The sequence below is a fragment of the Thermobia domestica genome, chromosome 10, assembly GCF_964235325.1.
Source record: "Thermobia domestica chromosome 10, izTheDome1.hap1.1, whole genome shotgun sequence".
NCBI classification, from domain to species: Eukaryota; Metazoa; Arthropoda; class Insecta; order Zygentoma; family Lepismatidae; genus Thermobia; species Thermobia domestica.
The window spans coordinates 204,044,005-204,060,766 of NC_137463.1; the positions used below are offsets into that span (position 1 = coordinate 204,044,005).

The following is a 16,762-nucleotide window of genomic DNA, read 5'->3' on the forward strand; positions in this document are numbered from 1 at the left end:
GATGTGAACACTTCAAATAAATGCCAGAAAATCTACTGAAACTCAAGATGCAGTTTAGAAAGTTACACAAACTATTTTTAGTTGCAGTTTACCAACATCATCCTCCCCTATGCTTATTCACATTTTTCTACATTTTTTTCAAGGTAAGTTTTTTTGTTCTTTGCGACAAGACTTTTTTGTAACACTTCCCTGGCAGAATAGAATTGCTTTAGAAGGTCTGAATAATTTGAGTCAACCGCAAATTCAATGAGGTCTTCAACATAATGAAGAGCTTCTTTTAAAGAACCAATTTTAGGTTCTCTGATTTCTTCGACTTCGGTGACATCGTCGTCTTTTAATTCTTCAGTTTCAGGTCCATGCAAGAGATCCGCAGCCGATTCAATCGTAGAATAAGTTACTACATCTTGATCACTTGAAATGTAAGCTGTTCCGTCATCCGGTTGTCCATTTTGTTGACACAAGAGTTTAACGGCTTCAGCAGTCTCCGTTATTTCTGGTATGTCAGAAGTTTCCCAAGAAGAATTTTCAGTAAACCCAGCTTTCATAAAACATTTAGCAATGGTTTCCTTTCTAATTCTTTTAGCAGAAACAGCAGTCCAATTTACAGCATCAAGTACAGACACCGATTTCACTAACTGGCTTGCAGAATTGCTTGATGACATGTTACTTACTAGAGATTCCAGCACCAATCGCCTGTAGTGACTTTTAAAGGTGGAAATTACACTTTGGTTCATAGGTTGTGACACACTTGTAGTATTCGCAGGAAACCAAGCCATAGTAACGTTGGACAATTTTATATGGGGATGGCATGGAGCATTGTCCAAGAATAACAGAACGTGACGATTTTCTTTCTTCATCTTCGCATTGAAAGAATTTAACCATTCTTCCATAATGGTACTTGTCATCCAAGCACTGTTGTTGTTTCACCACACAACTGGCAGACATTTAACATTTACATTTTTAAAGCAACGAGGTTTTGCAAATTTCCCAATCACAAGAGGCTTTTCCATTTCTCCTGTCATGTTCGCGCATAAAAACACAGTGAGTCTTTCTTTCGACATTTTCCCCCCTGTATATTTCTCCCCCACGCAATGCCAACGACTTGCTCGGAAGTGCCCGAAAGAATAGACCAGTTTCATCACCATTAAAATGTCATTTGGTTCATAGTTTTGTGTCAGTTTACGCACCTTGGGGATCCACTCTTCAATTGCTTTCGGATCGACATCTTTTGACTCACCACAAATTTCTCTCCACACAACATTATGCCAAGATTTAAAACTGTTCAACCACCCCGACGATGCTTTAAAATCAACTTTCCCAAAGATTTGACAATTGAAAGAGCTTGAGCTTGTAAGGTAGGACCAGAAATTGTCGATCAAGCACTGGCACTTACAAGTTTTTCGATCTGGCACTTACAAAACACTCCCATACAAGTTCGTTTATTTTCTCGTTGCCCGCTTCGCGTTGCCATTCCCTTCCACCCAGCACTTCAGAATTTTGACCTTGTTTTTTTAAGTGTATTATAAATTTGTGTTTTTCCGCACCTAAAACGGCACATGTTTTCTTTCACCGAAATTTTGTCCTTTTTCTTGGATTCAATGATTTGTACTTTATCACCCAAAGTACGAGTCACGTGTCTTTTAGCCATTGTGTGTATGGCTAAAATAAAAACACTATAGAAAAACAGCTTGTTTTAATCACAGAAGAAAAAATAACAATACTGAACACAAACTCAGAACACTGTAGAAATGAACTTGTCTCTCGCTCCACTCCCCCTCTAGTTATGTTTTTGATGACAACTTTCTGTCATTATGCTCGAAATGCATTTGCTTGGGGCAAATTTAGTGAACCGTGAACAAGCACCAGCTGTAAATGAAGATTCTCAGATTTTGGAGAGCACAAAGACTTGTGGACTCTAGCATTATTTTAAGATCAGGTGAAGTTCACAGGTAGAGGATTGAAAGCAAATGCAGATAGAAAAAATGGTACATGAACAATAACCTGTCAATCATCTGCTTCAGTGCTTCCGAACAGTAAAAGATCGTCATAGGAAAACGAGGTCAAATCTCTGGCGGTATTTTGTGATGCATTATTTAAAGGCAAGAACTAATGGAGGAGGGTTCACTTGTTCTATTAAGTGGCATTCCAGATCCATATTGATCTCTTCACCTCCAAATAAGACACGCACAAGAGAGATGAAAGGTAACGTGCTCCAGCTTTCCACTGCGAAAAAGAGATTCCGTTTTATGCAAGCTTCAAAGGTTCCCTGGGACTATTTTTGCTTTCCGTTTCCGCGTTAGGGAAGATTCCGTTTTACAGAAACTATTTGTAAAGGAATTCCCATAAGAGCTGCTGGGACTTTGAAAAATGTCCGCTATAGACAGATTTCCGTCTTATTCAAGTTCCGGTTTAAGCAAGTTTCACTGTATATTCAATAAGTATATAATCTAACTGTACAATTCATCTTTATTTTCAATTTTTTCTTACAAATTTCGACAAAATTAACTCAAATACAAATTAACTCAAAACGATTCCAAGATACAAAATAAACCACAGTCTTCGAAAAAAAAATTTGAAATGTCATTGATTAGTTATTTTTTGGTTACGTCGTTTATCAGTTACAGCGTGATCTATGATGAAAACCTACAATTTAAAGTGATATATGACCAACGTAATCCTCTCTATGCTTTTCTACAAGAAGTCAAACCTGGAACCTCGTTTACCAAATATACGGTAGTCACTAGATCATAAGGAGGACTTTACTCAGTGGCGGATCTAGCCCGGTGCCCCCAGTTCTTGAGTGACAAAACAAATTTTAAGATATTATTTATATGCTTTTAAAGTGTGTAGTAAACTCATTATATACTTATCATAGAGTGGAGTCTGGCTGGCTGACTCCCCCAGTTTTTATCTCCTAGATCCGCTTCTGACTTTACTGTGCATGAGTCGAATTGACATTTGACCTCGAGCGTTGTTCTGACATCGACCGTGATACGGAAATTTGCTTCAGTCGAAAACGGTTACACATTCGAACAACTTGTAATCTGACGCAGTGACCAAGAATTGAAAGAAACATTTTTTTCCCTGAGAATATGAAACACATATTATGGAATTTAATTTATTAACTCTTACATATTTTTGTGTTGAAACATGTTATGCGTTCTACGTGAAGCAATAACTTTATCACCATGTCACAAAATTACCAGGTGAAATATGATTTCGGCACCTGAGCTTCGGCAATAGGTATTGTATCGCGCTCATTGGTTCACTAAATATTATTTTGGCTGCTCTCTATTATACAGGTTAACACGTCTCTAAATGTTAACACTTTGTGTATAGTTAGCAATGAGAAATACTTGAATCCGACGTTAAAAGTTTATGCTTTACTGCTGGAATATTCCCCCACATATTGATGGCAAGTTTTTAGTCTCTTTATTTCGTTCAACTTAAAGTGAACTTCAGTTCCGTTCCCTACAGAATAAGTTCCACAGCGACAAAATGAAAAGAAACACATTATGTACCGATACTTTACAAAAATATACTATTTTATGATTATTGTATAATTAAAGGACGAAGTTATGTCATCTAGGTTTTGAAAGGTTTAAACTGTTATTTTCAGAAGATAATCTTTTTCGCACACGGAAATGTAACGAAGGCATTTGAAATGCGTATTAATAACATGTGATGTACTAATTAAAAACATGGAAGCGGTAAAGCATGAGTAAAGCATGAAAGCTGTAGCACAGTCGCTAACACTTTCGCCTTTGTTACGAGCAGACCCGGGTTTGATTCCCGGTGAGGACACTCGGTCGGAAAGGTACAAAAGCATTTTCAGCTTCATTTACACGCTAAGAATGCACTTAACATGCAGGTCTCGGGCCGTTTTCTTCATTCCCCACTACCTTCATCCTCCTCCCTCCCCTCCCCGGGTATTGTGATCGCCAATGAACGCTTTATTTCTCATACGTGACGCGCTAAAATTATCATAGATGCCGGAAGCCCAGAAATATAATTTCTAATCCTAATCGTAATCAAAACAGGTCTTATATCTGAAATATGTACAATTAATTCAACTTTTTGTCCGATAAACTCTGAATAAAGATGTTTTAATGGTAATGAGAAGACATATAGGATCCCAAAGAATTCAACAAATTGATTATAAATTTCCTGGTTGAATTTTTATGTTTATGTGCCGTGAAATGTCAGTGTTCCAAAAAAGAATCAAGTGCAGCAAGTGCAGCAAGTGCAGCAATCACACATACCAAACACATGGTTCTAATCTTTCAAATGTAACATGTTAATAATAATATCCACAGAAAATAAAAGAAGTGAGTTTCGTTTCACCGTGTGAAACCACGGTAGACTTCCAAACTATGTGAATTCAGTACTCAATTTTGAATTAGTACATCTAACTGGTTGCAATAGAGTAATAGGATCAAAGATAGAACCTTTTCCTCAGACGCTGAATCTATATCAAAAAGCCATTACTTACCACCTCTTACTTTGATTTGATATATGGAGATTAATATTGAAACCGCATTGCTAATTGATATCTACCGTTTGCAATTGCAATGAAAATAATAAAATCAGAGATGATACATATTCTTGATATTATTCATATAAAAAAAATTGTTTGTCACTAATTATTTTGCGTTTTATCCATTATGCCGTCAGTGTTGAACCGAAAAATCGTCAATTTCACCGCTTCCGGTTTTAACATATACATAAAAGTCAAGACAAAAGTCATTGTTGAGACAATAAGTCTGTGTCAAAACTATTTTTAATGCCTCTTACCGTTCTCGCTCTATGGAAATCAGCGTTAAGACCGGAATTACTAGTGAATTTCAATCATTTCCGCAATTATAATTTGACAATTCGTTTGCAAGCACGGAGATAGTTTGTCACGAAACGTCTAATAATAATTATGCTACTTGATGTGATGTCAATATGGTACAATATAATAATGTAGTTATCGTATGGGTATGAAGAATTCCATGAAGTGTAAACATCAATTAATACACGTAAGGAGAATAAAAATAATAAGACGTACCATAAGTAACATTTCGATATTGTTGATTTCTTTAAGTTTACCTTCATTTACAAGCACCAAGACTATACGACACTTGCACCTATAGCTTAACGTGGGATTTATAAAACATGAGCTCCCATTGAGAATCGTATTTAACACTAAAGGTGGTAATTTTCGAATAAATTTCGATATGAAATACAAAAATTTAATTGTATGGTATAGAAGAACCTTTGGTATTTATTTATAACACTCATGACTTCTACATTTAAACATTATCGATCCTTTCTAGGATTGTAGCTTAAAACTCTTCTGATTATTTTTGATTGTAGTTCATTAGCAACTAGACACGAGTTCTCACAGCTAATTTTCCTTTACAAATTAGTGAATGGAATTGTCAACAGTTCAGAATGTCTAAGGTTATTGAATTTTAACACAAACAAGTTAAGAAATATGATTACCTTTTGTTTACAGCCGATCTGAAACTATGACACATTTAAACTCGTCTATTATGAGAGTCTGTAAATTATATAATTGTATGCTGGTACGGGAGGATGTCGACTTAGATTATGTTGTGCCTTATTCAGTTTATGCAAAAACTTTTAAAAAATAATTATTGATTATAAGAGATTTTTAATTCGATCCGGACATTGATTGTGGTGTTTTGAAATTAAAAGAGTATTTCTATTACGTGAAAACATTTGTGCCTTTTGACAGAAATCTTATTTAAACATTTATATTTTGGATATTTATATTATTGTTATGTTCAATTTGCTTTTTTTTGTGTCATAAAGGGCTGGGATTATAGTCTTTACAAGGTTCTATTTGTATATTTGCAGATCTTATTGGCGGAATTATACAAATATATCGCTTACTTTTGTTTTCTCATGTTTGTGCTATTTATTGTATGTTTGTTTTTAATTTTCTCTCTTTTGTTGTGTGTGTCAGTATTTATAAAGCCTGTAATTATGTACACCTATTGTAAATGCGAATAGTCATTTCCTGTAAAAGGTGACCAATAAATAAATAAATAAATAAATAAATAAAAACTAGCCGTGGCTAGTCAGACGTCGTACTTGGATGATATGTGGTCAGAACATAGACTCCTATCACAGTTATTTCTCGCCTTGTAGACCAGAGTTTATTACATCTTAATTTAACTACTTTTGGATTACCTCATAATGGACGGTTAACATCTGTTCTTCGAGGAATTTAGCCAGGATTATTGCGTTAACCTTTTATGTACATTGGAGCTTGAAATAATACTTAATGAGTGTAAAACTGTTCTAGTTTTCTATTCAGCTGTTACTGCAACATTTTATTTAAAAATGTGTTTGTATAAGCAAATAAACATAACAATAAACCTGACTAGTCACTTCAACTCAACTTCCAGCAGAATCCTGTTATTTGCAGACGACTGCAAAATCTTCAGGGAAGTGAACAGTATAGAAGACTCAGAGCTACTTCAAAACGACAGAAATAAATTTTCCTCCTTGTGTAATACATGGCTTCTAAGACTGAATCACGGTGAGAGTGGATCCTAAAGAAAAATATTGTACACACCTCATTCAACATAAATGGTTCACCCATTTAATCATAAGTATCTCGGAGTTACTTTTGACACAAAACTAACCTTCACAGAATATATAAACACTATTAGTAAGCAATGAATGCGCATACTAGGACTCCTCAACAGATTAAGGGAAATACGGAACCTCTTTTTCTTAGCAACGTTCTACAAGGTAATATTCTTTCCTAAAATGGAATATTGTTCACCTGTCTGGACAATAACATCTCCTACAAACCTATTGCGACTAAACTCAGTTCTAAATTTCTTCCTTGCAGTAGTACGTTTTAGAGTACCTCGCACACGTGCGATGACAAAACACGAACTGTTACAATCACTAATATTCTACTACCGGACATTCGCCATAAAATCAGTGACCTCAAGTATCTGTATAAACTTACACACGGTCAACTCAAGTCCGAAACGCTACTCTCAGAATTCTATTTCCGAATTCCATTCAGACAAACACGTAATATATCTTTTTTATATAGTACGAGCAAGACTTTCAATTGTTCAGTGTTCTCTGTTCTACAGTCTTCTAAAATTATACAACGAATTGACACATGTACACTTACGTCCAAAATGATTGTCGCACATCTATAACTGTCTTCTTGTAAGAATATAATTTGATAATGATTTTGCAAGGTAATTTTAATACTGATACTATGTGTATAATCGGGAAATATATTTGTGGTAAATTTCATAGAAAAAGAATTATAAATACGAAAATTAGAGTGAGTGAAACAAAATGTTGCTAAATGGACAAGAAAGTTTTATTTTCGTTTTATTGTTCTTATTTAGTGCTCTTTTGACATGAAATTTGCCACTTACACGTCTTTACCGATTATACACGTACTAATATTACAAGAAATGCCGGGCGAATTCATTATCAAGTTACATTCATACAACAACAGATTTATAGACATGCGACAATAACTTTGGACATGAGTGTACCTATAGATATCTTTAATTCTGAAGCCGCATATAACTCTGCACTACGACGTCATTTTACTGGATGAACTTTAGTCAGCTATTGTCAACCTTTTTGTTATTACGTAGGTATTTATTATTATTATTATTATTATTATTATTATTATTATTATTATTATTATTATTATTATTATTATTATTATTATTATTATTATTATTATTGTATTATATTATTATCTCCTAGATTTGTTACATATTCCAGTGTAAACAGGCGTTCAGCTGTATCTGAAATTATTGAGTTGATTTTGAGTTTAACGTATCTTTCAGCAGCGAGGCTATATAAGACGGCACCTACAGGTTAACGTGGAATTCGAACTACATGAGCTCTCGTCGGGAATCAAAGCCGGGTCCCCCACACCAAAGTCGGTACGCTAACCGTTTAGCCACGAAGGAGCTCTACCTGGAATTACCGTATGTTTGTAAATAAAAAAGATAATAAAAATAATACATAATATTAAGTTATTATTACTAATTTTGCAGTAGGATGATATGATGTATAAACTTGCAAGAAAAGTTTATGTTTGTTGCAAATTTGTATGGAACAAACTCTGCTAAAGACCGTAAAGAGGATAACGCGATACAAATTTATGAACAAAATAGATTGCGTTTATAATAAAGATTACGAATATCTAAATGTTTTCGCCTAGATGTTTATGCAACCCGTGACTCCTAAATATTTTAAGGTTATTGCCGTTATGCGAAACATACATTTATGAATGAATGGTCATCGTTAAACTCACCGTTACTCACCAAAGGCGTTAACAGATTGACTCTATTAACGAACTCGACCGAGATACTAGTACTATTTATCTATTGCGAAAATCAGTATTCAATCGCTTTCACTCAAGTGTTATTGTGTGGAGTAACGGACGTTCCTACATTACAATTTTATAATGTCTACTATTGTTAAAATAAGAATATTATGTTGCATAGAGCTACATATTCATATTTTAATCGAATAATACTGTACATCAAAAACCTGAGAAGGAAAGGACATTCTATAGATTCACGCTTGGGTGTACTCAAGATCGTGATTAATGTTTATAGTATTTATTATTGATTCAGTTAACAATTTATTGTCAATTCTGCAGAAGTTAATTCATCTTGACTAAAGAGAGTTGCTTGAAATGCGCTATAACGTAAAACAAAATATTTTCAGCTTTTCCTTATATCAAAACCATTATCTTACGAATCTGTAGTTACATTTAGAGGATTAAAACTTCGTGTATTAATGCTGGATGGAGGAGCGAGAATATTGAAGTTCGTTGTCATACTGGTGGCATTTTGAGCCCCGCCAATTCAGCACCGTTTACCAAATATTTGTCACATTTTCTATTATACATCACTGGCCACAGAGAAGGCGTAACCTTCTGCGGCCCGCCCATCGCAAGATGGGAATGAAAGACAGTTAAAAATGCTGGAAGTAGATATTTTCTTTCCTCCCTATCGCTAGTAAAGTAATGAATAAAGATTTTAAAGGTACACCATATTCTCCTCAAAAAAGTTGTGCAAACAAATAGTACGTTAGTCAATGTAGAAACAGCTTAATTTTTTTGTAGCAGTATATTGTCATAGAACATTGTTTTTCTTTTTAAAATTTTACGTAATTTTCACTAGGTGATCTGCTAATAGTAGAGCAATTAGCACAGGGGAGGGCTTTCTATTTCTTTCTCTTGTGATTCTCAAGAACTAGAAAAGCTGAAAATTAAAGAACTCGAGTTGAGGATTATTTGAAGTTAGGAAAATGGAATTAAATCTTTCAGTTTTACGTCCCACGATTATGTCGTGTAGACTAAAAGAAACAGTGATGAGAAGTGAAATGATGGAAAGAAGAAATTGGGAGGAAACGGGAGAACTTCCAAAAGATCCACGTGCACGTTTTTTGATTGAAGATACATATTAAAGAAATGACACATACAAGAATTAAGTAAATTCGTCGATCCAATGCCAAAACCGCGAATGTGCTAAATTTGGCTTTGAGTTAAGCATCTTAATATTCAACTTACTCCGAAACATCAGTATATAAACTTAGGTACATGTTTTAGGGATTGACGATAACTTCTAATAAACTCATATTTCACAAATATGACTTTGGTGTTGGAATCTGTGTTCCACAAATAAAATGAAACTGCACTTTCGCGGTTTTGGCATAGGACCGACGTAATTACGACTACAGTCAGTGTTGCCACAGTCCTATCTCTGAAGTGGGCTGAAAAATAGTATCAAATTGCAACAAAAAGGGCTGAATTCATTATTTTTTACCAGTGTAATACATGGCTCTATGACACGAAACTAAAAGAGATGAAGTTCTATCACACTTCCACCCCTCTCTTCCAAGAGTACAAATCAAGAAAGTACTCTTTCTAAAAATTACTTTTTAAAAAACATCCAAACAGGAGGAACCCGAACAACCTTGGAAATAGATGAAACTTTTCTCGCACGTAAGAAGTATAACAGAGGCCGCAAATTAAAAGGAAAAACAGTTATCATCTTAGGTATTTATTGTAACGAAACCAAATGCGCTTCTATTTCAAAGTGACCAATAAACCAAAAAAATATTATAGACATACATGAAAAAACATAAAGCTAGGAAGAAATTAATCATCTTCGAGTTCGAGAGTAAACAGTACGTTATAATGAAATATAAATTCTTGCTCATTTCACGACCGAAGGAGAATAATAGAATTTAAGAAGAATATAAGATAAGTAAACTGGCATTTGTATAAAAAGAAAAAAAAACCTGTCCAGGGTCCTAGAACCTTCCCTGAAAGACATCAAAAGAAAGAGATGTACGTAAAGTCTTACTGACACTTTTGAAAATGTGACAAATATTTGTTAAATGGTGCTGAATTTGGGGGGGGGGCTCAAAATGCCAGCAATATGGCAACGAACTTCAATATTCTCGCTAATCATTAATTGATTTTTTTTTGCTAGCCGTTGCTAGCACCCACCCAAAGGGTTACGCCCTTTATTTGGGCTATTGTCGTCAGGCAAAGGAGATTTTATTAACTTTATTGAGTTATAAAGTCGGCTTTTATACACTTTAGTGCTGGTTCTTTCAGTAGTTGTGGTGAAAATGTCGAAATAATATTAAATAAATCCATAATTACGGAAAAAATAAAGCTAATCAAAACAAACATATTATTTTTATTAAATTATATAATCACGAAATAATTAAAGAAACGACAATCAAGGGTTACGAATTAATATAAGAAAAATATCATTTAGCCCCCATCTTGTGTGTTGGGAAGTAACTAGTACGCATATCTAAATTAGCCTGCTTCATTACCATCTGTTAGACTGCAAACTCTCTATATAAATTAAAATTAGTTGAAAATATACACTATAGACCCTACCCAATAGTACCCAAATATACACTATATTTAAAAGTTTCGATAGTTTTCTTTTTGATTTATTTCAGGTCAAGTTAATATTTCTCGTTGTTTATGGAAAATGTAAGGTTGGAAGATGAAGAAGAAAATTTTTCGTAATTTTAGAATTTATACCTAAATATTTCTTAAAGTATGAGGTTTATGAAAAATTGTTTCGCTATAAAAAATATTGTCTTATCTATTTTCTAAAAAAACACACTAAATTTATCTTTTGATGTTCAACCATAACGAAGATATTGCTGTTTTATCTGGGTAATGTTCATTTGAAACTTTCTCCAATGTGGCGGGCGAACATCAAGTGGAATTTCAGGGGACTCTTAGTATGTTGTTTAGAACAGTTATCAGCTTTAACTGTTTTCTTTCTCTCCATCTTTCTATTTTTCCTTCCACCGTGACTATCACCACGTCCCTCGGAATACAACTTGTTCTCAGTGTTACAACCAGTTTCATCGCGTCTGTTAACCAGTACCTTAAGTATAATTCTTTTGTACAGTATCACGCAGAGTTCGCACTACATCGTAAAGAAATAGTTTTTAATTGTCTCACGATGAAGATTTAACATCGAAAAATTCTGTGCTTTGTTATAGAAACCAACAAGGAACAATGTCCTTTTAAATACATGTCCAAACTACTAGTTTCCATACGAGAATCACGTTAGGAGTTATGGATTTTTGTTTCGCGTCTTATGCAACACTAATAGTTATGAAAAGCGGGACCCACTATTAACGTGGGCTTCAAATCACCAGTAGGGCTTGAAGACGGTGCAGTTTACATGTGCTCAAATAACCGTACATGACCAACCCTCACAGTATAACCTCTTTCCCATTACATTATCACTCTCCGCACTAGTCTAGTACACAAGATCCTGGTTCGATTCCCAAAGGTAGATTCTTGAAATTTAAATGAATTACAGTAGATTGAATTCCAGCTTAATCTGTTGTTGAGTTGAGTTGAATTAGAGTTTAACGTCTCTTTCAGCAGCGAGGCTATATGAGACGGGACCTACTGATTAACGTGGAATCTGAACCACATGAGCTCAAACTGGGAATCGAACCCGGGTCTCCCACGCCAAAGGCGCGTACGCTAACCGCTTAATCATGAAGAAGCTCAGCTTAATCTGTGGGTACACGTCTCATATAGCCTTAATACTGAAAGGGACGCTAAATTCTAATTCAACCAAACAACCACCAAGGGGCCGCAGTGGCTTAGTTCACCTCTGGTGGGTGGGGACCTTGGTCCCAGCTCACTCCAAGTGGGCTTTGTGGTGGACAAACACGGTGTGCGTGGGTTTTCTCGGGGTTTTCCCGTTTCGTTCCATTTTATTCATTCCATCATTGTATTCACTTCTCATCATCACCATCTCCTTTAGCCTAGCCGGCACAACTGTGAAACGTAAACCTGAAAGATTTCATTTCATTTTTTCAAATAACCACCAAGCTAGCTCACCATGACACTTGGATTACAAGACCAACTACTCGCCCTGGACGGGGATCACACGTTCATATATTAAATTATATATGCTAACAGGTTTACAAAGAATAAATATAACTCATCAAAACATTAAAAATTAATTTGCTGGTACTTACCTGCTAGGAACCAGAAGGATATTGTCACCATAGTTTTGTTTGCAAATGATAGTATACATGAGGGAATGAGAACCGGGCGGGGGTTCCAGAGAAATTGAAAAGGGTCTTGAAGAAAATTGACAAAGGAAATAGAAGATTGTTTGTTGCCCCCGCCCTAGAAGTTGACACTACACTGCTAGGATCACTTGTTGCTTGTTCTCTATGGACCCATGGACTGCCCTACAAATATGATTAGCAGTATAAATACGGTCAATAAAACTAGGATACAACCTATAGCCACTGCAACCATGGTTGATGTTCCTGTTGCCAGTTTGGCAGCGAAAAGATTCGCACCCAGCACCTAAAAGCACACCACTACTCCTTTCACCCCTTTTTCTTCCTCTGTACGTCTCACGGCAGAGCGGCGGACAATCTCACCCCGGAGGATAAAAGGTGCAGGCCACTAATACCATGCACTGGAGCAGAGAAACGACTGATAAGGAAGATAAAAATCAAGCGAAAAGAAGTTAAGAAAAAATAAATTCAGATAGACGGAAACGGACGTTACGTAAAAAAGCGAAGTCACCAAGCTAAAACTTTTTCGCGTTTCCTAGAAGCACAGGTCTACGAGTACAACTGTGCGCGAATACAAAACTCCCAGCTCCACGCAATGTTGATGATCTAGTTGCAGTGTCGCCACCTGCGACAGGCGAGATTTACCATATTATCATGTGACATCTTAACGATATATACTTCTCGTGATGGCAAATGAAAGCCGATGGCTTTATAAGAAGAGAAGAATATTGTTTATAATTGAATATTCTTTAATACATATTCTTCATTTTAGTAGCAAGTGCATAGTAGAGTGCGGCAGATAGTACTATAGTGCTTATCTCGTAATTCATGAAACGTTGGGCTCAATCTCAGGTAGCTGACACAATTTCCATCATTTATTTCATTCTTGGGCATAGTATAGAAATCAAAGTGGTGATTGATATAGTCTAGAGCATTGTTTCATAAACAGTGGCCCGCGAGGTCTGTCCTTGTGGTTCTCTTAAGTTAAGTATTAGTAGATAAACAACAAAAAGAACAAATTCAATTGAATTGAGTACCACACACTTTAGTTGAGAATCTCAAATAAAGTTGAAAAATTAATATAGGGGTCCTTCATTTTCTTTCTTAGCCTTCAATTATGTAACAAGTAGGAGTGTCACATCCACAACGCTTGAAGAAGTTTTGTTTGTTGGGCGTGATATTTTCTCAGTTAATATTGATACCGGAAGTAGTAGTATATTTCTATTGCTTCCGGTTTTAGTAGAGAGTCTAGAGTAGATATGGAATATATCTTTGGAAAGCTAACTTGATAGCAGAAAAGCGCTTCTGTATATCTATTGCAAAACCGGAAGTAGGTGATTTTTTGCCACTTGTGGTTTGAATAGAAGGTTAAGAGAGAAGATGGTACTTATTCTTAGAACGCTAATTCGATTCCAAAAATTCTCTTCTCTATCTTTTATCGTATTTACTCTATATAGATCATTATTCAAACCGGAAGTTGGAGTGGGCTGGTACCACTTCCGGTTTTAGTAACGAGTTAAGGATGATATGAAATGTATTCTTGGGGCGCTTAATCGATTCAAGTAAACAATTTTTCGTTATATATTTCGGTTTTTGCTCTATAGTGAGCAACGTTTTAACCGAAAGTAGCTGATTTTTACCACTTCCGGTTTCAATATCTCCTCCATTAATGAACTCGATTCCTTCTTTTGACCATCTCTAACCTGGATAAAATTGTAGTTTCTCCCGGACGGACGGACACACACTTTTGTCTCACGGACGGACAGACAGGCAGACTAAGTATTGAAAGAAGTTTCGACAATCCGAACTCCTGAAAAAGTAATATAGGGGCTAATACTTTCTTGTACACTATTAATATCAATATAAAATTAACGTAATTTTAATTGCGAGAAATAGTGTTTTAAAAATATAAGTATACTTTATTAATATATGCTCAAAAATATGGTTCGTAGAACATGATGGGTGATCTGTATTAGTATTAGGGTGATCCGTAGAACATTCTGACTAATAAAGAAAAAAATTTCGGAAATTTTGCTCTAGAGCAGCCTTTCCCAACCTTTTCCACACTGAGGCCCCATTTAGAATCTACAATACATGTGAAGGAGCCCTTGCAATATGTAGGTTAGTATTTATATTTCTTCGCCATGTTAGTGTATATATATATATATATATATATATATATATATATATATATATATATATATATATATATATAAATGGAAGTGAGTGTTTTTTTCAGTGGTATAATAACATTAGAGTGAGTGGTACGATGGAATGGGCCGTCACTCTAATGGACCACTGCGTAATCAGGTGGTCCTGGGCTTTAAACCTGGGGCCAGACACTTTAACTCAGATGTTGCAAATATATAAATAAATCCAGTACGTAAACAAAACTAAACGACAATAGCCCACCCATCAGATATAGAAAAAAGTGTTTTTTTTCTAAAAAAAAAAAGAAATGTATTAACTTCAACAAGTTAACACGATAATAAGTGTATGACTCACCAAGGTACACAACATCAGTCAATATGATGGTTGGTGGTGTTTTTCAGCCACTAACTTGGAAATGTCAATATCAAATGAAGAAACTTTTATGCGAAGATCCGCCTCAGCATCAAGTCTATTCCTATCATTCTTCACACAAATTAACTTGTCATTATTAATTCGATCATTTAACTTAAAATGGTGTATTTCTCGCCACTGTGTGTGCTTTTCTCAGATTGGCTTGTGGACCTCGTGAAGGCGTCTTGCTGACTCCTGGGCGTCTGCGGACCCCAGGTTGGAAAACGCTGCTCTAGAGGACATGACAAATAATTGGTAAATACGAATCATTTATAAATTTATTTCCATGGTGCGACCGCGATAGCTCAGTGGTAGAACGTTCAGCTCTAATGTATGAGGTTCTCGATCCTAGGTTGTGCCAAGTAAGATTTCTGGTGGAGAAACACCGTGTGCTTGGGTTCTCTCGTTTCCTCTCATTTCTCATCATTACCTTCTCCCTTAGCTACCCGGCATAACCGTGGAACGTAAAACTTACAGATTTCATTTCATTTCACATGTCCATGGATTCGCCAGGACACATATAATTCTTAAAATTCATTGGTCAACATTAAAATTTGCTTTGGATCTAGTACTTAGCAAGCATTATGAAAAAGTGGTTTGTGTTTTAACCATTGGTAGTATGACAGTTCCTTGAATGATCGGAAAATAAACTCTACTGCTACAGGTGTTTCAGGGACATGGAATTTATTTATTTAAAATTTTACTTATTTATTGAGTTTAATGTCCCACACTTATGTCTGAGCCAAAGGAAGACGGTGATGATATTGAATGAAAGGGTGAAACGAGGAAAATGAGAGGAAACGGATAGAACTCCAAGAAAACCTACGCACACAATATTTGTCTACCACAAAGTCCACTTCGCGCGAGCTGGGATGGAATCGAAGATCCCATGCACTAGAGATGAGCGTTATATTACTTAGCCAAGGTATTTCCTTCTAAATATTAGCTCTCCACGAAGATCAACGTTCTATATGTTTTCATTTGGTTTTCTGTTATCTTTTTCTTAAATGAATCATTGAATATAATGAATAACTTACACGAAGACCTCTCCATTTTAGGAAATGAAGAAGGAAATGATAAAAAATCTTCCGTTAATGTACCATCCCGGTGTCTGTCTGTTTTTTTAAAATGATTTCACACTTATTTCATTTTTTCATTTTCAGACGTGAATAGCAAACCTAACTTCGTTTGTAAATGTTTGTAAATAAATTAGAATGGTCAATCTTGGTAATTTAAACCTAATTAATTACAGGTAGTAGAGGCGTAACTGTTAGGAGTATGTGTATTTCTGTTTGAGGTTTGTATGTTGTGTGTCACCGTTAGAGACAAATAATAAACAGATGCAATCTACTACTTAACAATGTTTTTTTTTTTACATATGCAGCTAATAGATATCGCTAATTCCGTTATCTCCTGACTCTCTAACGCTAATGGATATTGATACCTGCAGTATCACTTCGCTATCTGAAGCTAATATATGTTGCTACCATTTCTATCACTTCGCTACCTGAAGCTAATAGATATCGCTACCTTCACTGTCATTTGGCTACCTAACACTAATAGATGCTATCTCCGCTATCACCTG

The 16,762-nt window shown here is 35.4% G+C and overlaps 1 protein-coding gene across 5 annotated transcripts in view; it reads right to left on the reverse strand.

The window, feature by feature from the left end:
- LOC145662942 (tolloid-like protein 1) overlaps positions 1 to 16,762 on the reverse strand; it is a 964,318-nt gene that overhangs the window by 217,153 nt on the left and 730,403 nt on the right. The window contains exon 1 of one of the 5 annotated variants that reach the window (XM_081728976.1): positions 12,562 to 13,179. The exons of the other annotated variants lie outside the window; for them this stretch is intronic. Coding sequence (XP_081585102.1) covers positions 12,562 to 12,592 — 31 coding nt within the window. The 5' untranslated portion in view covers positions 12,593 to 13,179. Of the gene's footprint in view, positions 1 to 12,561; positions 13,180 to 16,762 lie in introns of those variants that run through there. 5 annotated transcript variants of the gene reach the window in all.